This window comes from Trichosurus vulpecula, chromosome 5 (assembly GCF_011100635.1).
Source record: "Trichosurus vulpecula isolate mTriVul1 chromosome 5, mTriVul1.pri, whole genome shotgun sequence".
Lineage (NCBI taxonomy): Eukaryota > Metazoa > Chordata > Mammalia > Diprotodontia > Phalangeridae > Trichosurus > Trichosurus vulpecula.
The window spans coordinates 7,324,860-7,352,495 of NC_050577.1; the positions used below are offsets into that span (position 1 = coordinate 7,324,860).

A 27,636-nucleotide genomic window follows, 5' to 3' on the forward strand; every position below is an offset into this window, starting at 1 on the left:
AGAACCACAGGGATCTCAGCAGTCAACCAGCCCTACTCAAGTAGGACCAAAAATCCTCTCCACGAAGAGGTCCAACAAGGGAGAGCCCACCGCCTTCCAAGGCAAGCCATTTTGGAGAGCTCTAATCACTGGGAAATAGTTCCTTGAGTTTAGCCTAAATACGTCTCTTTGACACTTCCCCCATTACTGTTCATTCTAGACTTGAGGGCCAGTCAGTGCATCTTAGCCCTCTACATGCGGGAGTGCTTTCAAACGCCTCATGGTGGCTGTCCTTTATGCCTAAGTCTTCTCTTTTTTTCCAGCTTATTTATGCTCAGCTCCTTTGACTGATCTCATACGGCACGGACCCAAGGCACTTCACTATCCTGGCTGCCTTCGTCGAGAAGCCTTCCAACTTGTCAATATCCCTTCTAAACTGTGGTGCCCAAAATGGAAAACTCCAGATGCGGTCTGACCAGGGTGGAAAGCAGGGACCCTCATCTCCCTTGTTGTGGGTACCACCTCTCTTAAGGCTGCCTAAAGGTGTTTTGGGCTTCTTGGCTGCCACGATATATTGAGCTGATAAATCACAAAAACCCTCCCTCATGATGGCTTCATGCCTTACCCATTCTGCATTTGCAAAGTTAATCTTTGGAATCCTACTATTGGAACACTATTAAATGTTATCTAGTTAAAAATTTGGCCCAATATTCAAATCTGTCAGGAACTTTTTGGAGGATTACCTTTGTTTCATGTCATCTTGCATATTAACTACACCACCTAAGATCACCTATAAACCTGACAAGCATGACAGCAAAAAGGTAAATAGCTTTTGGACCAAGTGCTGACCCCTGGGACATGACTAGAGACTTTCTCAGTCACCACCACACTATTTGTGATGTCTCCTTGGGCCATTTAAAGGGCCCAACCCCTCTGTTCAAATTCGCAAGGCTACTGGTAGACTTAAGCCCTGCCTCCAAGAGCCATAAAGATGTCAAGTAGGTCCACAGAGGAATGATCTAAATATGCACTGGAAAGGAGGGAACGTCTGATGGAGGGAAATGTAAGTTCATGTTGGATGAGTCTGGCTTAGTGGACATAACCAATTTAGGTCAATCCCATCCACACAGCAATCAGCTTCTATGGAATCTTCTGAGATTTCCTGAGGACAAATATTGACTAGGGTTTCTATTGTGCCCCATTCACTGAAGTCACTCGTACCCAGAGGCTCCCAAAGGCAGCTGGCTTCTTCCATGATGCAAGGGTGGCTTTCCAGGCTGACAAGTGATAATTTCTCTATAGGTTATGAGAGTTAATCATCATTTTCAGGCTTTGTGTTTTGTGTCAGAGAGCAGATAGCCTACTCCCAAATTAGAGTTCATTAGGGGTCTGATGGGTGAGAGTTAAGGATCTGATAGGTTGGTGTTTGTTGATGTTAGAGTTAAATATCAGTTAGGGGTCTGACTGGCCCAAGTGCCTACATTCTGGATTCAAGGGATGCCTGTGACTACAGGTGTCCATACCAGGCAAGCCCAGAGGTCATAAAGCCCAGCCTGAACAGGAATCTCTTCTAAAGCATCTCCGATAAGGTCATGACCACAACCATGAACAGAAGAAGCAGTTTCCAATCTTCTCTTCTCCAGGATACACATGGGCCAGGATGACTTTACCACTCCACACCCTCCACTCCTACACCCTTCAAATAAAAAGCAACAGAGACTTCAGGAAACTAATATGCCAATGATTAAATTCATAAAAGTTATTGTGGGTATGAAGACTACAAAGTAATTACAGGAGAACCAGTAAAGGGCTCTGTCCTTAACCCTAAGGTCACACAGAAGAGCAAAACAGGAAAATCAAAGCATGGCTGAGCCTAGCGGCCCCACCTACATCACTTCACATGAACCCCGGACCCACCATAGAGAGAAGCAGTGATATACAATGGGTGGAACCCTAGATGTGGAGTCAGGGAGACCTATCCCAGACACTTCACTGGCTGTATGACCCTAGGGACGTCACAACATCTCTGGTCTGCAATTTGCTCACCCGTAAAATGGAGGGATGAATTCAGTGACCTCCTCTAAACTCCAGAACCCCTCTAAATCTGTCATCCTAGGAGCCTCTAAAGTCACATAATGAGAGCAGTGGCGGCCAGCTCCTTGTGAATCTGCAGCAGGCCATGCCAGCCAGGGTGGAAAGGGTTCCTGCGGCTACTGGAAGAAAGGCTCAGTTCAGTGTCCACATGAGGACCACTGGTCAAGGATGGCATGGAAAAGATTCCTCTTCTATTCCTTTTCCAGTTTCCCCATCTGTAAAGTGGTGCAATAGTAGCACCCGCCTTCCAGGACTGTTGTGGGATAATATTTGTAAAGTGCTCTTAGCACAGTTTCTGACACACAGCAGGCACTTAATAAATGTTTGTTCTCTTCCCCTTCCTTTTCAGGTATCGTTTGAGATCGTTTTGGAGACCCCTTCTGACTCAGAGATTCTGTATTTGGGAGACAGAAACGATCATTCATCTCCTCCAAAAGTCAGTGGACAACACCCTTAGGCAGATTATCCTTGGGCACCCCCCACTGAGAAAGGGTCCAAGGGATGCAAACAGGAAGTGTCCAAAGGAAGAAATCCAAGTTCTCAATAAACATACTTTAAAAATCCTCCAAAATCACTAATAATTAGAGAAATGCAAATTGAAACAACTCTGAAGTTCCACACCTCACCTGCTAGATCAGCAAAGCTGACAGAAAGGTAAAATGGCTGCGGCTGTAAGGGCCACACTGAAACAAAGACATTGGCATGTTGTGGGTGGAGAGGTGACACAGTCCTGCCATTTTGGAAAGGAGTCTAGACCTCTGTCCACAACGTTGCTACACAGTGCACACGTTTTGAGCCAGTGATGGTCTGTTTATGATGTCTAGAGCCAAGCAAGGTCTGAGAATGAGGTAAAGGATCCGGAAATACAAAAATATGTATAGTGGCTCTTTTTGTGGTGATGAAGAACTGGAAACTAACAAACCATGTCACATAGATCTGACAGAATACCACTGAAATAATAAAAGGGATTGTTTCAGAAAAACCCGGGATGACTTTTATGAACTAATGCAGAGTAAAGTGAGTAGAACCAGCAGAATAATTTATACAATGACAATGATGTAAAGACAAAGAGCTCTGAAAGAGTTAAGAAATTTAATGAGTGAAAGGCCAGCCATCATTCCTAGGGATGGCTGAGGAAGCATGCTGACCACTTCGTTCAAGAGAGGTGAGGGATTCAAAATGAGAATGAAATATGCTTTTTCCAGAGATGGTCAATGTGGGGATTTGTTTTGTCTGGTTATGTACAGTTTTTTAGACAGAGGCAAGAGACAGAGAGAGAGCCAGAGTTAGATAGAGACAGGGGTACAGAGTCAGAGAGAAAGAATGAGAAACAGAGCTAGAGAGATAAAACAAGTGGAAGGAATAGGAAGGAGGGAAGAAAATGATAAAGGGGTAAGGAAGGAAAGAAAAGAAGGAAGGTAGGAAAGAAATAAAAAGAGAAAGAAAGAGTAAAAAAGAAAGAGAGGAGGAAGAAAGGAAGGAGGAAAGAAAGAAAGAAAAAAAAGAAAGAAAGAAAGAAAGAAAGAAAGAAAGAAAGAAAGAAAGAAAGAAAGAAAGAAAAAGAGGAAGAAAGAGAGGAAGGAAGGAAGAAGGAAAGAAAGAAAGGAGGAAAGAAAGAAGGAAAGAAAGAAAGAAAGAAAGAAAGAAAGAAAGAAAGAAAGAAAGAAAGAAAGAAAGAAAGAAAGAAAGAAAGAAAAGACTTGGAAATGATCCAGGAGTAAATTTTATGATGAATGACCCCAAACCAAAGAAGCAGAATCAGTGTAGCTCAAGCAGGCCAGGGCATCATCAGGTATTCACCTTTTAATCACTGCACAGAAGAAAATGGACAGAGCTCTCATTTGTGGTTTTTTAAAAATCCAATTTTGCAAATAATCAATTTAAACACAGCATTATGAAGTTTTTCTTACTTTGCTCTCATTCCATCAGTCTTCAAAGGACCAAGCCCAGTTACCTGAAAGTCATCTAAAGAATCTAAACCATCTTTTAACTGGCTTTGAAGGGCTTTTGCCAGGCCTCAGACTCTGCACTCATGGAACGCATCTCCTGCATAATTTAAGAAGCTTCTACAGTGGTGACAAAAACTTCTTTGCTAAATCAAGTATTTTAAAAAAAAAATAAAAATAAATAAAAGGACCGATCACATGAAAATAAATCCTGAGAAGAATTTTTCTCATCATCCTTTTATCAGACGACCTTGTGCAAATAGGATTTTGCAAGCAGGCATTCCCCCCAGCTGAGGTCTTGCATTAACATTTAGCTGAGCCACTATCAAAGGAAAGTGGCAAATGGTAAAAAATAATAAAATTAAAAATAAAACAAGACAGAACCAATCCCAAGCAAAGCTGTGAGAAATCTTCTTCTACCTAGTAAAACATAGCACGAATTCTCATCTAGTCAAGATTCAGTAACAGACTGAAAGAAACATACATTGTACATCTCCAGGAAGGGATATTCATTCTAAAGGAAAGATGTAGCAAAAAAAATAATAATGATGCTAGCATTCCAACACTTTCATTCGATTAAGAAACCATGCCACCTACACAGCAGCTCGCCGCCCAGGAAAAGTTAATAGCAGACCTTCCAGGACCATCTCTACCCAAGCCCCACTGGACGTGCAGATCCACAACAACGAATAACACAGCAATGTCAGTAAGAAGCCAGAAGCTCGGGAAGTCCGCTTAGGGAACTGCCACCCCACACCTGCAGAGACATTCCTCGGGCCTTCTCGGCCCCAAGCTCCACCCGAGGACCTGACTCGGAGACTCGCCTAGAAACGTGGCCTCTCATTCCTTGAGGCCTCGTGGGCTGAATTCGGAGCCTGTCATGACATCTGGGCTGAGCAAGGAGAGATTAGAAAACCTGGTTTGCTGCAGGATCAGGTGCGCTCTGCCAGGGACCAGGGCAGCTGCTTATTTGGCCTTCGTGCCCCCAGCACAGGACCTCACACAGGCACTAAATAAGCTAGTGCTGGTCAGACAGCCAAAGAAACCTCACGTGTATGCATGGGCAGAGAGGAGTGAGCCAACATAGGATCAGGAGAGTCCTGGGTTTGAGTCCTACCTCAGCTGGACCTGACCTCGGGCATCACTGACTCAGCTCTCTACGGCTCACCTCCCTCATATGTAGAACAGGGAGAAGGACACCTGCAGTGTGCTCCCTGCACGGCTGCAGAAGGATGGGATCACATCTTGGATAAAACTCTGAGCAAGCTTTGATGCACTAGAGAAATGCATGTTATTATTATCTGTCAGGATCTGTAATTTCTTTTCTTTTTCTTTTCTTTTTTTTTTTTTTTTTTGGTCTAAGCCATTCCTGGGGAAGAAGGTTCTTCGGCACATACAGATCAGCCGGTAATTCTTTCTTGTAGAGATGCCCCAGGGCTTCCTCTGCCAGTAGGAATATCAGTGCAGGACTTGAATCCTAGTCCTCCCACCCCCAAGGCAGGCTCTCTCTATCTACTATGCCACACTGATTATTAATAAATTGTTACTGAATGAATTTATGGCACTTCCTGACTGGAAGGGACTATAAGGCTCATCTAGACCAACATCCTCATCTTCCCAAGGAAACTGAGCCCCAAGGCAGTTACGACATGCCCACCATCACCAGGCTTCTGGGAGAGCGCTACGTAGGAGCGCCACACTTAATGAAATAGATGCATTCCTGTGAAGCTGTCTGTAAAAGACACTTTTGCTAAAGCATCCTGTTTTCCCACTGACATTTATTTTTATTTCAGAAATACAGCCCGAGAGGACTCATTCGAGCCATCAGAAAACAACTGCAGGATCTGCCAAAAAGGGCCTATGGTGCCTGCTGGTCCTGGGATGTCTGTCTTCGCACTTGCCGTATATGGAGCATTGGTCCCCACTGAGGCAGGAGGCACAGGGCATGTGGGCAGTGTGAACACTCCAGGCAGGCCTCCTTTCACAGAATCCCAGCTCTAGAGCTTGGAGAGACCCCAAAGGGCATCTGCCTAAATTCCCTCATCTTACAGAGGAGGAATCAAAAGTCTAGAAGGGACAAGTGACTTCCCCAAGGTCATACAGAGCAAGGAACAGAGTCAGGCTCAGACCCAGGTCCTTTCAATCCAAATCCAGTGTCCTTTCTCAGCACCCAGAATGGGCAGAAAGCATGCTCACAAGCCCTCATGGATTGGAGGAGTGAAGTCCTATTAGGGAAACCCTTGGGGGCCCTCACAGATGTGTAACTAAGGACACTGGTCCTGCCCAGTCATGCACAGTCAGATCTGCTACAGGAATGTGCATATCTCCTGCAAATGTTACATACATACACACACACACACACACACACACACACACACACACACACACACAAAATATACATATGTATCTGTATTCAAACAAAAAACTAAGGAATGGCCCCTTACATGATAAATAGATTCATCCCTTGGAAAGTGAGTTTCTCTGGCCCATTTGAAATGATTCCATTTACACCTCCTTCCAAAACAAAATGCCAATTGATATACAAATTAACTCTTTGAAGGAATTACAGCCTGAGCTGCACCCAGGAAAGCAATGCCCTCTACCCCAGCTGGGCTGCCAAGTCTGCTCCCATCACAGAGCAAAGGTGGCTGCTGAATGTTTCCCCACATGCATTTCAAGGGTTGGGAATCGCAATTTGCCACAGTTCTGCTGATTCTTGACAGCATCACACCTCCACCACAAAGAAGGGGTCCATGTGTGCCTGCATTCTTAAAGCCCCACTGCCTCTCAGAGATAAGGACAGGAAGGCATCATGTGGGGGGAGGGGCTGGAGAGAGGAATGTCCCAATGAAAGCCCAGCCCCCGGCCTGGCCCTCCTCCCAGCCCTTCACTCCCCCTGAGACCCACTCCCTCCTTGTTTACTGAGCAAGCAAAGACCCAGGACAGAAACGAGTTATGTATGCCAGGCTTCTTAAATACTCCACAAACCAAAGTGAAAGCTGAAATTGCCCTGATCCAGTCCTAACAAAACCATGGCCAGGCCTCCCAGCTCCCTCAGCTGCACCTATTCCTCAACTGAGATCAGGATGGAGATGAGAGGCCCACCAATGCGGGTCAACAGGACATGGAGCTGAACAGCCATCAGCATGGTCAGAGACTTAACTAAGTTAATTAAGCTTTGAAAGGCAAACCCCACCTCTACCACCTTGGCTGGGCAGATGACTCGACTTCCTTTTTTATTATGATGCAGCATCTGCCTGTTTCCCCCATTGCCTCCCTCTGCTTTTCAACTGGAGGGGTCCACATTTCCAGGGCCAGCACACTCCTTCCCCTGACTCCCATTTCCCCTGGGACCTGACTCCATCAAGCATTTCTCCTCTCTCAGCTCCTATCTTTCTCTACTCACTCCTTCCCATTATCCCCCCTTGAGACTTCTTATTCTTTTGGCCTTCCCAGCAGGCCCCACCCCCGCAAGACAATCACAGGTCAAGGCCTGACAATCCTATCAGGACAATAATCTAACCGTGCAAATTCATCTCCTCACCTCTGCGGCTAGGGACCCTCCCCCACATTATCCTGAACTGACTTCCCTGGCATCCAGGTATGCAGGTATGTGCCGCCTACCACTCCAAGTTCTGAGAGCAGAGAGGTCTTTTTAAAATCTCAATATCCTCTTTTCCCGACTCACTGGAAATGCTTAAGAAATGTTTGGTCAATTGAGCCAGCATCAATTTTGCATCTATTTATATCAGCCACTGTATGAGACACTAAGAATATGACCCAAATTATACACCCCTCAAGAAGCTTACAATCTTCTTCCTGGGCTAACGCTAAGTCAAGATGCTGAAATCTCCTCTTCTCTACCTCCTGCCTCATCATATCACAGCCTCAGAAATATCTCTACACCACTGTGTTGCTCTCCCACCTTCAAGAGCTCCCTAGTGCACAAGAAACTCAAGCTCCGCCTCAAGTCTCCTCTGACACACACTGGCCCTCCAAGCTCGCTGGCAAGTTGCTCCAGCCTGACTTTTGTGGACTTACTTTCCTCACATCCCTTTGGTCACTGACTGTTCCCCAGTCTCACTTGGCCCTCTCCACCTCTGGGGGCCTTTTTACATGGCCCCCCACCCCACCACTCTGAAATGGCCTCTCCATGTCCACTGGCTGAGGCTCTCCCCTGCTCCCTCCATCCATGCCTCCCTTCTCCCTCCATCCATGCCTCCCTTCTCCCATCAACACCTTCCTCCTCCTCCTCCCTCCTCCTCCCATCCACACCTCCCTCCTCCCCCTATCCACACCTCCCTCCTCCCCCATCCACACCTCCCTCCTCCTCCCATCCACTCCATCCTCCTTCTCCCATCCACACCTCCCTCCTCCTCCAATCCACACCTCCCTCCTCCTCCCATCCACACCTCCTTCCTCCTCCCATCCACACCTCCCTCCTCCTCCAACCCAAACCTCCCTCCTCCTCCCATCCACATCTCCTTCCTCTTCCCATCCACATTTCCTTCTTCCCATCCATACCTCCCACCTCCTTCTATCCACACCTTCTTCTTACCATCCATACCTCCCTCCTCCTCCCATCCACACCTCTCTCCTGCCATCCATACCTCCCTCCTCCTCCAATCCACACCTCCCTCCTCCTCCAATCCACACCTCCCTCCTCCTCCCATCCACATCTCCTTCCTCTTCCCATCCACATTTCCTTCTTCCCATCCATACCTCCCACCTCCTTCTATCCACACCTTCTTCTTACCATCCATACCTCCCTCCTCCTCCCATCCACACCTCTCTCCTGCCATCCATACCTCCCTCCTCCTCCAATCCACACCTCCCTCCTCCTCCTATCCATACCTCCCTCCTCCTCCCAACCACATCTCACTCCTCCTCCTGCTGCTGCAGCCCTCTGCCTGCCCTATCCCTCAGGAAAGACAAGTTCAGCCCAGGGGCCAGCAGAGACCCCTTCTTCCCAGCTTGTCCCAATGAGCCATGACACCTAAAGATGTACCGAACATGGGAGGAGATCAGAAGGAGCCTCCACCGGAGTGCCCACACCTCCCTTTCCACATTCCTGCTCAGGCTGTCCTGATCCACAAACAGCAGATCCCCCCATGCATTGGATGCAATTCCACACTCTGTGACCTCAGCCTTGAGGGGAGTCACTTGGCCAGAAGTTTTAGCATCATGTAGGGAAAGAGCCAAGTGCAAACAATGAGGGTGACGATGTGGGTGACAATAATAGTTGTCAGTTACACAGACCTTCAATATTTTCCAAAGAGCAGTGGGATAAGGGCCTGGCCTTCAGTGTGGCAAGTCTTGGGTTCAAATCTTGCCTCTCGGACACACTGGCTGGGGGACCCGAAGTAGTCGGGTAACCACTGATTTCTAAGAGCAGAAGCGGTGAAGGCGCTGAAGACTGACGCTGGTAAAGACGTGTCTGCACCGGGGTTTGCCTTCACTGATGCAATCACAGGGCTGGACCTCCTGCTCCCCACGCCTTCGGATCCACGGATGCAGGCGTGCACACATGTATGCAGATATGCATGTACACACACGTATGCAGATATGCATGCATACACACACGTATGCAGATATGCATATACACACACGTATGCAGATGTGCATGTACACACACGTATGCAGATATGCATGCAAACACGTATGCAGATATGCACATACACACGTGTATGCACACATGCATGTACACATGTATGCGGATGTGCATGTATGCACATATGCATGTACACACGTATGCAGATATGCATGTGCACACACACACACGCACACGCCATGTGACCGCATCTGTTTCTTACAACAAACCACCAAAATGAGGTGCTAGGATGATCTCCACTTAACAAGCAAAGAAACCAAGTCTCAGGCTCAAGCAGCTGGTACCGCAGCAGACAGAGCCCTGGGTCTGGAGTCAAGAGGACCCGAGTGCAAATCCAGCCTCAGACGCTTCTTAGCTGTGTGACCCTGGGTCAGTCACTTCACCCTGTCTGCCTCAGTTTCCTCATCCTTAAAGCGGGAATAATAGCAGCACAGCCAAACCCACTTCTCTGTCTCCATGGACAGGCTCCTACAATGAGAGCCAGCAGAGTGCCCCACCCCCACCATGTGACAGAGGAGGAGACTGAGGGCCACAGAGGCCAGCGAGCGTGCCCAACGTTGCATCAGCAGAACCGGGCTCTAACCCCAGGGTCGCGGAGGCCCGGCCCAGCCCACTGAACCACACTGCCTTTCCCCCACCAGCAGCCGTACCACGCTGACAAGCTGCCAGACAAATGGCCCTGTTACTTCCCAAACTGCGCAATTCCAACTAGCAGGAAATGACCTTTCTGAGTATAAACTGAGCCCGCCTTCTCCATTTCCAAGAGTCCCCAAGAATGGCCGGTCACCCCAGACCGCAGAGAAAGCCCTGGTTAACACTTGGCTCCTCTTCTCCGGGTTAAAGAACCGGGCTTCCTTTTCCCTCTCCTCACAGATCTTTCTTTTATATTAATGCGACAAGCCGTCGACCCCCTGAGTGCCTCCCTTCCCCCACGGAGGCCCTGGCCTGGCTTACAGATTCCTCTTGTCAGTACCCGAGGGTCCTCAGAGAACCCCCCCCCCCCCGTCCCTGCCCAGGATACCAGACCGTTAGATCAGACCCCTGCATCTGAGCAACGTCCTCCTCATCAGCAGCAACATTTAGACGGCTGGTCCTTGAAGGTTTGCAAAGAGCTTGACAGATCCTGCGTCGCTGTAACCACCCTGGGAGAGGTTGTTTTTAAAGCTCCTTTTACAGACAAGGAAACTGAGGCTGAGAGCGGTTACAACGGCTTACCTGGGATCACACAACTAGTAAGTCTCCAAGGCTGGATTTGAATCCAGATCCTCCTGACTCCGAGTTCAACAATCTGCTCAGATTTATCAAGCTAGACGTAGGATTTCTTTTCCCCAAAAACAACTAAACATATGGTTGTTGCTTTAAGGTGTAAACATCAAATATTTTCCAAGTCAAAAGAGAAGACTCTAAATAATATTTTAAATATGTTTTGTTGGGAGAAAAGAAAAACTGAAAAGTAGCTGTACCTTGCCCGGCAACTGGGACTAAGTCCCAGGCTTCACTAATTAGGCACAATGGGTAGAGATTGGGTGTCGGGCATGAAGTCCTCGGTTCAAGTCCTGCGCTCTGAGACAACCTGGCTGTGTGGCCCTGAGCAAGCCTCATGATCTCTGAGTGCTTTGCAGGATGCTAGGGAAGGGGGTCAGTTGGGCATGGGGAAGGAGTGTCCTCATGCAGGACTTCCCCCAAGTCTAGGTCCTATCCCCTGCGGGATGGTATTATAATACATGAAGCAAATCTAATATAAGGTAACATAAAGGAATGACCTATTAAAGCAAGCCATTCAGTAGGAGGCAGAAAAAATGCAGTGGACAGAGCCTTGGACTTCAGATCCCTGCAACTGAGGAACCCTGGGAAAGTCACTGTGCCCCAAGCCTCAGTTTCTCCATTTGTAAAATGGAGGTGACATTTGTAACACCTATTTCACCTTGGTGACGCCCAAAGCAGATGAAGTACACCAAGAACCAAGAACCCTGACTCGGTCTACCAGACTCCCTTATCATTGGCTCTACACTGAGCAAGCTGGCTCATTTCCCCATTTCTTCATCAGCATAATGGAGGTAATGAGTTCGATTTCCATAGGAAAGTCATCCAGCAAGGCAGCTGCTGACATGCAAAAGGAGTAAGAGAAGTTCTTAGGCCCCTTGGACAGAACAGAAAGTCTCCCCAATCCCTCCTGCTAGAGGGTCGGACTGGGCTCCTCCTCCATGAGTCAGTGTGAAAGGGAGCATGCCCTGGCAGCTGGAAGGAGAGTAGCATTTCTGCTTAGCTTCTTCCTTCCTTCCTTCCTTTTCTCTTCTCTCACTCTCTCTCTCTCTCTTTCTCTCTCTCTCTCTCTCTCCCTCCCTCTCTCCTTCCTTCCCTCCCTCCCCTCCTGGCATCTTTTCTTGTCCCTTACCAAGGTACCCATGAAAGCTCTGGGTTGAGGGGCTGGCTATGCACGGGGCACACCAAATATGCCAGTCTCTTCCCCAAACTATCAATAGCCAATGTGACTCCAGGGCTTGTAGTCAGATCTCCCCTTCCCCAACTTGTCTGCTCTGGAATAATAATCAATCCCATCCACCCTACTCACAGTCGTTCTGCTAGACCATTCCCCATCTTGGTAACCTTCCAAACCAAAATATCCACCCTCCTATTAGACTGCAAACTCCCTGAGGGCAGGGACCATCTTTGAAGTCCTTTCTACATCCCTAGAACTTAGTAATGCTTGTCACGCACTGAGTGCTTGGAAAATGATTTTTAATTCATTCCTTCAGAAGACATGAGCTTATAAACAGGCTCTGCCATTTACAATGAGTGGCCTTACCCTAGCCTTGCCCCCATTTACTATTCTGAAAACTGCAAGTTTCTAAGGTCTCTTAGTGTAACAAAAATTACAGCTGCACTTCATGTTTCCATAGCTTTTTAAGTTTTACAAAGCCCTTAGCCAATATTCTCTCATTTGATCCCAGGAACCAACAATCCTGGGAAGTCTGGCTTCAGTGGTCCAAACTGATAGGGATGAGTTGTGTGGTCTGGCACATAGGTTGGGGGCAGGGGGTGGGGGGGAAACCATCCTTGCTAACATTCAATGTTCCTTGGCTTTGCCACATATCAAGAGTCTGGGCGTGATGCATAACTGAAAAGTACTGAACACACCTGGGTGCCACTGTCCTCATCCTCTCGGCGCTGGCCCAGCCTAGCGACCCAACTGACCATTTCTGATAAACAGAGGAAAGGCTTTCTGTGCTCTCTTTCCCAAACAAGGTATCAGCACGAGCTAGTCTGTCTGTTGCTGCTGCCAAATAAGACCTTACTCTAAGTCAGGTGCTTGGTGATAGAAGAAAGAGACCCTGACAGGAGCCATATTAGTAAAGGGACCCAGGCGAGGAGGCACCCGAGGCCTCCCTTGGAGCTACTCCCTAGAGCCAGGCCCAGGAAAGGATCACCAAGCTGACAGCCGGGGGCTGCTCATGTGCTATCTCGTGGCACCTCCAGAACTTGGGGTCAATGATGAAGTTTCAAAGAGCTGCTGAGTTCCTGAGCTGGGGACTGAGTACAAGAGATCCAGACAAATTCATAGGTCCTGAAGCAGGGGACACCAAGGTCATTAACAGGAATAGGGGTAGATGTTTACTAGTGACTCCAGTAGAACACCGGCACTGACATTCTGGGACCCCACAGACCTTCTGTGCATTTTGTACAACACTCTGTCTCCTCCCTGGAGCCACGGCTACAGCCTCTCTTCCCCTCACCGGGCACTCTCCCAGGTACATGATGAACTGCCTCGGAGTGTACACACACCTGACCCTCTCTACCACCTCTTAAAGAAGCAGATGCCCACCGAGCAGGTGGGATGCTCACTGACTGCTGGGCAGGGCAGGGGTCCTTCATCCTGGCAGCCTTCTGCTGGGCCACCCCACCAAACAAAATCACCATCAAACTGGAGGGGAGGAAGGATCTGGCAAAATGTGTAAGTCAACAGGAGGAAAACGGGAGCCAACCACAAAAGCAAAGGAAAGAGAGAAGGAAAAGAAAGGAGGGGCATCCAAGAGGTGAGTCACACTGTACTTACAACTTTCAGCCTGATAGTCTGGGACAAACTGCTCATCATTGTCAGGCACCTGAGCTGAAGAAAGAAAAAAAAGAAAAGAAAAGAAAAAAAAATGAGCCAAACGACCAAAGCATAATGGAGAAATAAGGTCGGGGGATGGGATGGGGGTAGGGGAAGGGCAGGGAAGCCCAGCTACAGCCTTGGCATTGACACCTCGGGAGGCACCAGTGGGTCTGGACCCAAGGAGGGGACCCTCGGCAAGCCCAGAATCCTGGAGGCCACTGCCCATTCTCAGAACTCGATATATATCCCCAGGGCTCTGGATCCCACCCATGGGCAATCTGCCTTTAGCTGTGTCTTACAGAGTACAGCCTGCTTCTAAAGGCTGCTGGCCCACAGACACTCAAAGACCGATTCCAATGTGAAATAAAAGCTGCATCTATCTACAGGACACCATCAACTTCATCTTCTCATGCAAGTCTCTTCTGCCCAGTCTGCCGGGTCATAACAGAAATACCCACAGCAGCCTGTCTGGGTTCGAATTCTGTCCATGCCGAGGGAGGGAGAGGAGGAATGCTGGGGATTAGGGATTTGTCAAAAACAGTAATAATGAGTATCTTTCCATAGGGCCAACCACATGCAGACACTGCCCTGAGTGCTTTACAAAGACGATCTTGTGCGCTCTGTGCCCTGACTCTTCCTGGGCATCCATCAAATTCTAGACCATTGTTCTCTCTGCCCTGGAAATGCTTCAGCTCTGCCACAGCAAGCCAGATTAAGCCCCAATTCCCCAAAGAGAGGAGACTCATTTCCCTATGGCCTCCACCTCCCACCAGAGCCCAACAAAATGCCCCCAGACATGATGGCGAGTCACTGCCCAGACCTCTTCTCAGTCAATTGTGCCTCCATCAGGATCTGGTTTCAAGATTAAATAGCAATGATCACTTCCCCCAGTGCACCCCAAACCATCCCGTCCTAGAAAACACGTCAGAAGTTAAAGGCACCCTCTCCCCACTCCCACTGCTGCCTTCCCAGGACTCCCAAGAGAGCAGAGCTGAAGGGATCTTTGGTCTTCTGTGCACTGACTCAGCTCTCTAATTTGTTTTGCTTTCCTAGGCCTAAGAATTGGGCCCGAGGACTTGGTTCAAGCGATGTCTGGTTAAGTGGGCTCTTCACCACTCAGCTTGAAAACAGGCTTTTTCTTGCGGCCAGATCATAGATATGATGAGACCTTGTCCAAATTTCTTAATGTTTGGTAAATAACAGCAAAATGGACTTGAAATCAGGAAGAGCTGGATTCAAACTCAGCTCCAAAACTTACTGGCTGTTTGACCATGGGCCAATCACCCAAGATGAGGGGTTTGGACTAGATGGGCGACAGATGAAGCATTTAATAACTGTTTACCATGTGCCAGGCACTGTGCTGAGTGCTGGGGGTGTAAATACAAGCAAACAGGCAAACCCCCTCCCCTCAAAAAGCTTTCATTCTAATGGAGAAAGATAACAGATAACGGCCATCAGGAAAGTGGGGTGAGGGGACAGGGAAGAGTGCCCAGAAAGGGGCAAAGCTGTTGGCAAAGAGGTGGACAAGTCCAGAAGAATGAGACTAGTTAGGAGTAAAATAATCACAAAATGGTGGTCTGGGCTAGGGACTGGACAATCAAGAAGGCAGGCCTCAGGGTGGCACCATCTCCTAGGCGGGCGGGCTGATGGGGAAGGGTTGGAAGAGTCCAGAGAGTGAAGTAGGCCAAGAATGGCCTTGAAGGTCTCTTTCAGCTCTAAATCTGCTACCCTCCATGGTCTCTCTACTCAGAGGAGAAAGAAAGGATACTTGGAGATTCCTGCCGCTTTCTAACACATGTGTCTGTTTAATGATTAATCTTCCCTTCTACCATCTCAGATTCCGACTGTCCACGACATTCCCTCCCCATGAAGTTAACCCAATGAGGACTTCTCTGTCAGACTCTATCCCTGTATCCCTGCCCAATTAAGCATCTTGTCATGAGATTTTGTGTTTTTTCCTCTTCTGTGCCAACAACGGGACACGGCCCAATTTGAGAATATCTACATCCAACCAAGCCAAGGGCATCTCCTCCTGAATCATCCTTGAAAGTAAGGGCTGTCATTCCAATTTAGCATCATCCTCCCAGCTCCTCAAAACATTTCAAACTAGAAACCAAGCAGATTCCCATCAACTAGAGACCAGCTAAACAAACCATGGTACAGGAATACAGCAAACTATTTATTACCGCACTAGAAGAAATGGCCAGTGTGACAAATACAGGGAAGTCTGGAGAGATCTCCGTGAACTGATCCACAATAAAGCAAGTAGAACTAAGAAAACAACAGATACCACAATAAGAATGCCGCCTCCCACCCCCACCGAAGAAAATGTCAAACATGAACACTGCAAAATTGTGAAGACCAAGCCTGGCCGCAAAGAGTTATGGATGTGAGATTCCCCTGCTTTGCTAAGGTGGGAGGTCCACAGGGCTTGTGCATTGATTGAATGGATTTTCAGACTTTTTCAATGTATTGATCACTTATACTGATTTTTTCCTCTTCTTTTTCTGCCTTTAAAAATATTACTTGTGTTATGGGATTGCTCTCCAGGAGGGGGAGGAGAAAGGAGGAATATGGTAATGTTAAAAAAATACATCAATAAAACCTGATTTTAAAATGTGTTGCTTCTTCCCTCCATATTACCTAGATTTATGAATTGTGAATGGGGTATTAAAAATCACGCCCCAAACATAAGTTTTTTTTAATAAAAATATGGTAACACCTCATAAAGCAAAGTCAAATGGTGACTTTATGAAAATAAAGTCTCTTGAGCGTCAGAGTGCCTCTGATAAGGAGTAAGAAGGGGGGAGTCATCTGTAGCAGTTCCACCCCCAGCCTTGCTTTATAACAGATGGCTTTTACAGGAACCTGGTAAACATGCAAATCCCTCTACAAGAAGAGTTAGAAATGACCAGTGAGTAATAGATTGAGAAGTCTCGTATAGGAGACTGCATGCGTTGGTATGTACCGACTGAAAGAATCTCCCGTCCAAGTCTTCGCCATCCTTTGGATGACATCTGCAATACTGCACGCAGAGTATCGAATGTTGGTGCGTGGGCGTGCTGGGGGACGGGGCAGGCATGTACACGTGAGCCAGGGAAGAGGTGTGTGCGAGAATGACAGAAATTAGGGGCCTGGGGAAAAAAATGAGTCTAAGCCTTACATTCTACCCTCCCATTGAAGTCCTTGGATAATAGCTGCTTACGCACAGTTTGTAAAAGGAGTAAGGAGAATTGATGGTGGCGTACTGACTCTTTTTTTGAGGATACCAAATAAATAGGCCTCACACTTACGCCTGAGCACATTACAGAACTCTAACAAAAAAACATATGACTCACATTTTCACAGGAGCTAATCTTAAGAAAGTGAATAGAGCTAGGGAATGAGCACTCTCCTGAAATAGTCAAGGGCTGTGTGTATCTGTCTGTCTGTCTCCAGTTCTGAGTGAGATTAGAAGGAAGCAGTTAACCAAAAACACAACTTGGATGCAAGCAAGGAAAATGTGATGTCTTAGGGCAAGAAAGCACGAACTTCCTCCCCATTCTTCAATGGGTCCCAGACTGCGCTCTTCGGCTAGGTCCAAAACGCAGCTTTCTTAGGCCAATAAGACCTGGAAACTGACCCAGGCAGGGCAGCATCGGGGGAATGGACGCCAGACGGTCCTCGCTATGGGATGATGGAGCTTTCTCACAAAGATCCTGCAGAAGATGAAGATGTTTCTCCTCACATCTTAATTAAGAGAAGAAGAGAAAGAGAAAGGGGAAAAGCGAGACCAAAGGACCAATAAAAGGCTTTCAAGGAGACTGAGCCTGTGGATTTTATTGGCAATAGCTCGGCGCTTCTATCAGTACGTTCCACATTAAGACACAAGTAGCCACCCAGTCTGAAAACCTCTTCCTTGAAATGGTCAAAATTTGCACTCTCAGCTATTTGCTTCGGCCTCAATGATCATTTTTCCTAAAAGCCAACATCTCCCCGCCTTTTCAGCACTATGTGGGGAGGGAGGGGGGAGGTGCAACACGTGGAAATATTAATTAGAATTTGCATACCACAGAAGCAGCAGCAAACCCCATTTTCTGTAGTAATGCTTCCTTAATGCCCCTTTGCAAAAAGAAAAATACAAAACAGTTATGTGAAGCATGATCTATTTCCAAATGGAATAGAAATTAGTGCTTAAGAAAGAAGTTGGCATTTAAGTATCTTACACAATCAGCTGTTTATCGAAGAAGACAAGAGCCTGCTTTGCCTTTTTAAACAGGAACCCATGAATTTTTTTTCTTTTTTTTGGAGGGGGGGAAAGGGCACAATCACCAAACCTCAGAGCCCACAGCCCTGCCCCACCAGTGCGAAGTAGCAAAGGGGTTAATGTTTAATTAAAACCAGCTCCAAGCATTGAAACAATGACCCGGAGCCAAACAAGGCAGAAGATGTATGAGTCACTCTTTCTGCTAGTGAATGAGACAGCTGATCTCCCAACCATTCCTCAAGACAAGCAGTCAGGGCTGGAGGCCGGTCTCCATTCACAAAAACCCAGCCAGGCCAGGCTCAGCCCTGTGGGCCGGCCGCAAGCGTCTCCTGTCAGACCCTGCCAGAGGGCTGAAGTCAGGGAACTTGAACTCTGGGCAGTACAAACACCCTGGGCTGACGGCTTTGTCTCCCCACAGAGCCCAGGCCAGCCCAGGAGGGAGCACGTCTGAGAGAAGGGAACAGGCGGAAAGCACGGAGGCTTAACCCCTTCTGGCCAGAGCCAGTTCCATCCCGGAAGCCAGACTCCTAGAGACCCCGGGGGACCAGGAGAGTTCCCTGTACAGTGGTCAAGCTGCCTTTTGCAGGCCAGCTCCACTTACGGTAGCCTTCTTCACACACTGGAACGATGTGACTCTGAACAAGGGGTTAGAAGACATCAGGCTGGTGGAGAAACTTTTCTCCTTAAACTTCATCATGAAACCCAAGAACAATTATCCCCTCCCCAGATCCACTGAGCGGGGTTTTGGCTAATCCCCAAATCGAGCTTTGGGCCATGGAACAAAATCGTCATGAGTCCACTGAGCCTGGTTCAGGGCTACATCCGCTGGTAACATTTAAAATGACTGCACAAAAACACAAGCATTAATTAATGTTCTAGCATAAACACGGGGAGGGAGACAAAAGGGAAGTGGCTTCCCCCACTGGAGAAGCTTTAAGACTCTTTAAACACATCCCTTCTTTCTACGCCTGGCCTTGGGTCTCAAAACAACCTCCACTCTCATCTTCAAGCTGATCTGCTGTGACTTGTAAAAGCAACTCAGCTTAAGTTAAAAGAAGGCCTAGAGATCTCTTCCTTTCTTCTCTTCTTCCTGACACCCCCTCCCACTTTTAAAAACTCTGTTAGGTTTTCCTGACCCTAGTAAAAGGTTGCAAGACTTTACCTACCTCACTATCGAAGACCATCCAAAAAACAACAAATTATCTAATTCTTGTCAATGGCCCACTCGGACCATCAAGGATGTCCAGTGGCCTTGAACCTAGATAGGTTTCAAAAACTTCCCCAGGTCCAGTTTAATTCCCTCTCTCTATTTTTGTGGGAGTATCTCAATCCCAGGAAACAGCCTGCCGGGATGCTCTTGAGGCCCTGGAGCTGTAAGACACCTCCCCTCCCAAGCTGGCCTAACACAGTAATTTCCTGATTTTCATGATGCCCAAATGGAAAATGTCTCCAAATGAGTCCAAGAGTACCTCTGAATTCTAGAAAATCTCCACTCAAAGTGAAACCTCTTTTGTTCAACGCCGAGCAACCAGTCACTCAGGTATTTGGATGCTGTGGTTTTGTTTTTTCCCTAACTATACAAAATGTTAGTTTTTTTTTTTAATTATAAGGCATTTCTTTCTTACTGTGTGACATGCATAAATAACACACACTCATCAACCCGATTCTTGGTTTGACTGAAATTGCAACAGTGTCATTTTGAACCCCATATAAATCAAGATGTATGCCATCTTTGGACATCCGTGTATTACATGTCCAGAATATACAGAATTTTTTATTTGTTTTAATATCGCCAAATCATTTCTCTATACAAGTTCAGGAACAAGTATAAAGTCTTAGGAACAGCACCTGAATGTTCAAGGCAAAACTGACTTATTTAGTGAAGGGGCAAGTAAAAAAAAATGTAAAATCAGCCCAAGGTGTGGCCTGTGGCCCATGGCCCATGGCCTTCCTTTGCAGATAAGACATCCTTAGTGAGACCACAGGCGTTAAAGAAAAGTTATAGTGCCTGATGGCCAAGAAAACTACCCTTGGGAGAGAATTCCACCAAAGTTCTCCATTCATATTAGGGAAGCCTTTTCACCAGCTCCCCCATTTTCGGTGCCAAAAGGGCACTTGCGAGTCACCCCACTAACTGTCAATGGGCTGTACTTCGTGGTGTTTTAAAGGCATTTTTTTTTCCTTTTCAGGTTGACCTCAGGTGATAAAATCTGTAAACAAATTTCTAGTCAATGCCGTACTTTGTTCAAACCCCGTCGGTCATGTTTCCTCCGGTCCCTGCCCCCTGCACACTGCTCCAAATCCGTGCACATTCACCTGGCGTCAGTGACAACACGGCCACGGTCAAGAAGCCAATTTTTTCCCCACCCTCTAGATCTGTTCCAAAATCAAGGGATTTCACCAAGACAGACTGACAGGACACTGAGTTAATATTTGAACCAATTATTTCAAGTCACTGAATAACTGCCATCTGCCAACAGCAATCTAATACCAAAATACACACAATCAATAAAAGCATTTTGCATATGAAAATGCCAAGAGGAAATAGCAGTGGCATAAATAGAACATTGGTACATGGGGGGGATGTTTAGAATCATTGTCATATGCCTCTCGACAATGGAGAACCTGATATAAACTATCTTCTACTTCAGGACTGGACAAAACCTGTCACAAACCTGCTATCCAGAGATTATTCCCACAACACTTTTCAGTGATTCAGATCATGGAAGCAGTACAAGCCTGGAATTAGTACAAGCCTGGAATTGCTCTGCCCTAAAATGTTTCTATTCTGCTTACCTAAAAGAGGAAGTGAATTTTCATAAAATCCCCATGGGTTTGAAATCCTCTCCCAACCTTTAAAAACTGTATAGTTATTTGCTTCAATCTCCCCCGGTCATATTAACTATATAGTTCGTAAACTATTTTAATTATCACAATGACCAATTAATAAACAGACTGTACTCTGCATTTCACTTATAAAAATTCTTACAGGAAATAGCAAATAAAAGTTTGCAAGGCTAGAGAAGGCAAAAGCCTTCAGAGGACTTTCTTCCAGTTACGTTTTTTTTTTGTCACTCATTCTTTATGAATAATTGGCTGCAGATATGTTTAATAAATAGATTTTCTAACCTGATAACTACCCCCACAGTGTTCTCAGCTTGAGGGAGAAGCCTGGTTAATTGCCAAAAAATTTATATTTTGTTTTGTTTTTTAAAGAAGGTCAAGATGGCTCGAGACTTTCTTGGTCACTTTCCTGGCTATAGAGCATCATGAAAAGAAATATGTAAACATGAAAAAGTCATCCAATTTGGCAAGATCCAGAAGGACATAAATGGATAAATCCACCCTTGGATAAACAAGACGAATCTGAAGATCTGTTCTTGGCTAGAATGGTCCAAACAGTCAAGTAAGTGAAGCTAGCGTATGCCATCCTGACACCATCGTATGACAAATATGCCTGCACACCCACAATCTTGCATTCAACTGTTAGTATAAAGAAATCATACAAAAGGTGGACCAAATAAGCAAATGATGAAGAAACAAATCCTCATTATTAAAGGATAATTAAACACCTCTTTCAAAGCAGCTCATCAACTTTTATAGTTTCATTAAGACATATTAGAAGGAGCAATACAGTTCACCTCAAAATAAGAGAATGTCCTTATTTTGAAAAAAAAATAAAGCACCATAGGCATTAGGGTCAAGGATTCTCTGTCGGCATAGCTGACCTAAAGTACCAGGATGGGAGGATTTCTTTACCAGAGGTCTCCCGGCATTCATAAAGGTGTTAGGATTCACAGCACAAATATTCATGCTTTCAGAATTAAAATGCTTCTGCATAAAACCCCATTTTATTTCAAAAATAGCAACCATACCCTCAGCCTGGGCTTATAGAGCTGGGTCTTTTTTTTTTAATTCCTGGGTAAGAATTTATAGAACCAACTTTAAGAGCATAAGGGAAAACTTGGATGGATCATTCAAATCACTCATTCATTTAGCCACAGGAAACAAGCTCAAAACTATAAAAATGCACCAAAGCTGATTATATATCTATAAAAATATTTATAAGTCAATTATAGATGCCACATTTTTTAAATTCCAGGAACAGGGTTGCTATGCACACCCAAAAATCTGCCAGCAATTATTTTTACTTGGAATCAGTGAGCATTAAACACTGTAAGAAGTAACAAAATGTTCCAACGCAATGAAGAGAATATTCAGTTATAATCTATGCACCAATAAATTATCTCATAAATTTGATAAGTTTTCTGATACATTTTCAACTTTACAAAACCAGTAGCTAGAGGTCAATAACATAATATCAGGGGAAAAGAGATAAAGAAAAGTCACCTCTGGGTTTATGGTGATGGGTGATGCGTTACAAGAAATTCTATTCAGTGACCTTCCAAATCAGGCTTCTAAATCCCATCTCCCTTCTTATTGCCTAACTTTTATTAGTGTCTCAACAGAATCCCTTTGCTACAAGATGGTGAAGAGAGCTTTAGGGGCACAAACATTTACAAAAAATAGCTAAATCAAATATTCAAGCTTGGAGAATTGAAATGTCAACAAAACAAAGAAACTCACTTTACATGTTCCAGCAACTTGACCAGGCACAACTCTCAGGGGGGAAATGCCCTCTGTCTCAAAGCAGTTTAGGGTAAGAAAGCCTGCGCCCAACACCCTTAGAAAATCCCATCCAGCCAATGCCACAACTTGCAATAAAATGGGCTTGAGTTGAAAGACCACCGAAACTCTAACTTTTCCTCTCAAGTCCTCGAACAAAATCCATTCCAACAGGATAACACAAGCCACTTCTATCTAATGCCTCATGCTCATCAGATAAAATGCCAAAGGATTTTTCCCCATCCCCAAAGAAAACAAACACCCTTCAACAGCAGGAACTTCTGCACTTTTACAGAAACACTACCTCATTGTCCCTATGAAATACAGCCAGCATCACCCAGTGAAGGAGAGATCCCAATGGATCCCAATATTGCTTCACCTAATCAAAATTAAAGGGAAAAAGCCTCTAGAAGTCTCCCTGTCTTGCAAGGGGAATTCCAAGAAAGGCACTAGCCAAGCCCCATCCCCATCCAACACTTGCTTGCCTGATGTACAATAAGGAAGGAGAAGGTAGGTATGGAAAAGCCCGAGTCAGTTCCCCAAGGCTTCCTCAGCAAGCCCTTCATAGCTGATGCACTCGATACACACCCAAGGCTCTGTGTTGGGCACAAGGTGGAAAGAAGACACTCGCACTCAAATCTTGAAGCATCCCGTCCCGATGAACCCAGAGCCACTAATTTCTGCCATCAGAAAAAGTACTCCAAGAGGACAACGGGGGACTAAGTGTGCGCTGCCGCCGCTCGGCTTCTGAGGAAACAGCCAGCCCCGCGCTGACTCGAGGAGGTCTCCTGAGGTACAATCATATAAGCCTGATCAATGGCAATTAAAATCTGAGTCGAGGCTCGGAGCTGGAAGTCTTGGTGCATTAGTTCTTGCCCAAAGCAGATGTGACTGGGAGCTGGAAGCAGTTTCTCCTGGTAATTTGTGAGGACACAGGCTGGAGCAGCCCCAGAGTCCCCAAAGACAAACTCATCAGAAGCTCTAATGTATGCATGACACATGAGGTGGCTCTTTTAGAGCTCAATTAATTGGTCTGAACATTAAGACAGCAAGTTCAGGACTTTTTTTTTCCTCTGGAGTTTCATTCCTCCCTCCCCCCCACAACCTTTTTACAAGCATTTCCCCCCTTACCTTCTGCAAGCCATGTTTCCTGTAATTGGCTCAGATCTTGAAAGAGTTCTGGAAAAAAAAGGTGAAGACATAAAATAATATGGCAACTCAACCTTTAATCTTATCCTTCATGAAATGAAAATGTTATCTGATTTTTTTCTCTGACACACATGTATATTATATATGGAATAGTATTAAAAGAAATCTCTTAGAAAGGGGGATTCTTTCTCATTTTGATCATGCCAATACCTGATATTTGCTTTGTGAGGACAGGGGGGCCATCCACTCAAGTCATTAACCCTTGCATAAAAAACAGAATCCTTCAATGCATCCAGCTCGTACCCCAGACACAGACAGACCATCACTAGGGACTGTCCCAGCCACCCATTCTTTCTCTCTCCCTTGTAATATACACCTTTCAATCAATCCATCTCTCCCTCAGAGAACGTGAAGGTAAAATCGAGGGAGGGGTAAATGTAAAAACCCTTCTTATATCAACCCTTGTGGCTTCAGAGAGACTTGGCCCCTGTCATGGTGAGGGGCCCATAGAAATGTCTGTCCTAGCAAGGACCGGGATGATAGAGACTAACTCTGTGTGATAACTGGCTGGGGGATGCAGCATCACTCCCTAGCATTCTAGTTATCGTATCTACAAGTGTTGATTCAGTGGTCAGGGGTCTGTCAAGGCACCATAATCAGAAGTAAACTGTTGTTTATTTCCAGTGTCTATTAAAATTAGGAGCAGAGAAGCATAAACGTGGCTTTTCTCTGAGAATTAAAAACAATCCAAAGCAGACTGTCCTCTGAATGGCTACGTGGGCTGATTCAGGAGGGTATTTTGAGAAACTTTGGAACTGAAAATTCTAACTTCAGTCAGCCAAGAATAGCAAACTTTTCCTAAGTAGCTGTGGCAAGCGAGCCAGCAGGAGAGATTTCCTAGGAGGTGATTCACCTGGATGAAAAGTTTGCCTTTCAGTTCATATTCTTAAAATTTCAGGAGAGACACTAAAGGGTTAATATTTAGCCTCTGCCCCCTGGGGGCCCAAGGAAGCTTCAGGGACATAAATTAACATCGACTAAAGACTTAAATAGGGTTTACTAGGAACTCAAAGCTCTGAAACCAATCTAATGCACTAAGAACTTGGTCGGCTTTCAGTGTTTTTATGTACTTTTTAAACTGCATCAAGGTATACATAAAAGGGGTAGTGTGAGACCCTATTATGCTGCTCCACCTTAATCATATATTAAATAATTTCTCACAAGTGCTCATGAAAATGTGTCAACATCTGAATGACCGACCTCTCACTGGCTTCTACAACTGAGTTGGACATCTTCAAATTTTTTTCTCCCTCCTTTCACAGTTTTATTGATACACCATATGGGCTGTAATACTGAAAAGTACAGCCATGGCTGGAGAAAAGGATGGATGAGTCACGGAGGGATGGCACATTGAACTCTACCTTTCACTCTTTGATTAATCTCTGACACAACAAGGAAAAGGTATTGAAGCACAGATTGTCACAATACACAAAGAGCTCCAAGTAACAAAGTCCTATTCTGGGCCAAAATAGTTTCTCTCTCTGTCTCTCAGCCTCTCTGTCTCTGTGTCTCTCTCTTTGTGTCTCTGTCTCTCTGTCTCTGTGTGTCTCTGCCTCTGTCTTTCACACACACACACACACACACACACACACACACACACACGCTTTTGGGGAGGGATAGGTTTTTTGTTTGTTTCTTAAAAGGCATCAAAAAGATAGTTCTGCTTTTTTTGGGGGGTGGGGATCAGAATAAGACAAAACCTCACCTTCTGAGTCATGAGCCAAGTCTCTGTTAATGAATTTTCTTTTCCTGACATTTGCTGGTTTTTCATTACAGCTTCTCCCACGCTGACTCTACAAATGTGAAAGATTAAATACTTTAATTTTTTTTTGGAACCTCTGATTGTCACATGCAACAGTCACTTGCAAAACCGAGGGGGTGAAGATGAGTCTAGGGTGCCCTCTCCCCCTCTCCTGCCAAGGGACACCCTTTGGAATCCTCTTTTCCTGGATCCAGCTGACAGTCAAAGCTGGTGATGGGCTTTCTTTGGGCAGCCGAGCCAGTAAAGACTGAGGCTGCTGCTGCTGCTCCGGCTCCGGCTGCTGCTGTGGCCTGAGGCTGCTGCCATCCCACAGCTTTTTATCCTGACGCATCTTGATGGAGAGAGATGCATATGGAAGGCTCCCTACCCAGCATCCAGCCAAGGGGAAGACATGCATTTAGCAGTCAGCTGGGCTGGGCTGAACTATATCCATTTTCCTCTATTTATTTTAAAGGACAGTGAATGCAACAGAAGTTATTTCATCTCAACCCGCCCCCGTCCCCATCCCCCCCCCATACAAACACACGCAAAACAAAAACAAAATCCTGAAAACAGAAAGTGTCAACACTGGTCTCAACTTCATTCTGTTCAATGTGGCAGACAAACCCAGCCAGAAACTTTGACTGCAGCTGCTGCTGCTGCTGCCTTCCTCCTCCTCCTCCTCCTCCTCCTCCTCCTCCTCCTCCTCCTCTTCCTCCTCCTCCTCCTCCTCCTCTCATCGTGCGCACTTTAACTATCCAAAAAGAAGTCTTAAAAATAAAACGATGCCTTATCCCAGTCCCTGGAAGGAGGTACGCTCATTCTGAAGCCTCGGCTCCTACAGGGAGAGTCGCCCTACAGAGGCAAGGAACCAAGCGCTCGAGCGGGGACGAGCCCAGCAACTCCCTCCCGGCGCCCCCTCCCCCTCCCCCCCCCCCGGCGCAGCCCTCCCCCCTCCCGGGGAGAAATAAGTCGGAGTCAAGTTTATAAACAGCCACTTGGGCGCTGCTCACTCACGTTGCTGACCAAGTAAGGCACTTGCTGGTCATAGAAGCCGTCCATCCTGAGGCGGCGGCTGGGGCCGGGGCCGGGCCGGGCCGGGCCGGACCGGGGCTGCTCGGGCTACGCGGAGCTGCAGAGCGCTCACCTTCTCAGCATCGGGGAGGTTTCCTAGCGATCCGAGCGGCTAGCGACCTAGAAAGGGGCGCAAGGCTGCTTTTAGGCTCTGGCAAAGCCCGTGAATGAAGCGCCGGCATTTGCATAGCTAATTACCCGGCTCCAGACCCATTCACAAAACGCACCCTCCCCGCGCAGCCTCCTTCACCTGGAGCCCCAGCCCGCCCCACAGCCCGAGCTCGCTACTTTGTAGCAGCCGAGACCCACAGCCCGAACCTAGACAAAGCGCCCCGGCAGGGCCCTAGGCGCTTCGCTCCTGGGGGCCGCCCGTGCTCTCTGGGCCGGGGGTCCGGGCGTGCGCCCCCCTCGGCGTGGCCAGCCTCGTAATGGCGATCAACAGGAGTTGCTTTGCACCTAACGGGAGGCAGGAGAGGCGGCCCGATATGGCCACCCCCCTTTTTGGGGGGCCGCCTTGCACCCCCGACCGCACAGGGGCCTGGAGAGACGGGCAAAGTTGTGGGCGAGACCCACCTGAAGGCCGTGCCAGGCGCTGGGCTGCCAACACTCCCCTCCCAATTTAATCCAAACATGAATCCTTGCCCAGCACCTCCCCCTCGGAAGCCGAGAGCGCCTCTGCCAGAGCTGGCTTTGGCGGTTCTTCCCCCACTTCTCCTCCAGGGGCCTCCGAGCCAAACTGATGGATCCCTGCCTCCCATTGGCTCTCGGGCTCTTTCACCAGATCAGATTTCGGGCTGTCAATCAGGCGGCGCTCCCCGGCCTGCTCCCCGCTCCCCGGCTCCTCATTCCCCAGCTCCCTAGCTCTCGCCCTCTCCCCTGGCCCGGCCCAGGTCCTTCCCAATGCGCCCGGGGATAAGTCGCCCACGGGGGCCGTCCAACCTTAGCTGCCTTCCTCCAGGGCTTCCCGAACCGGGGGCCCCTCCTATCTCCCTCTCTCCTTCCCATCTTCCATGC

General features: G+C 47.0%; 1 protein-coding gene across 3 annotated transcripts in view; it reads right to left on the bottom strand.

The window, feature by feature from the left end:
* Nucleotides 1–27,276, bottom strand: part of ETV1 (ETS variant transcription factor 1) — a 90,366-nt gene extending 63,090 nt beyond the window's left edge. The window contains exons 1-5 of one of the 3 annotated variants that reach the window (XM_036762115.1): nucleotides 27,196–27,276; nucleotides 26,566–26,742; nucleotides 25,513–25,600; nucleotides 23,730–23,777; nucleotides 13,685–13,738 (exon numbers count right to left, since the gene is read on the bottom strand). In XM_036762115.1, coding sequence (XP_036618010.1) covers nucleotides 13,685–13,738; nucleotides 23,730–23,777; nucleotides 25,513–25,600; nucleotides 26,566–26,610 — 235 coding nt within the window. In that variant the 5' untranslated portion in view covers nucleotides 26,611–26,742; nucleotides 27,196–27,276. Of the gene's footprint in view, nucleotides 1–13,684; nucleotides 13,739–23,186; nucleotides 23,248–23,729; nucleotides 23,778–25,512; nucleotides 25,601–26,565; nucleotides 26,743–26,940; nucleotides 27,041–27,195 lie in introns of those variants that run through there. The other 2 variants (XM_036762116.1, XM_036762117.1) reach the window with 2 other exon arrangements.
* Between the last annotated feature and the right edge of the window lie 360 nt (nucleotides 27,277–27,636).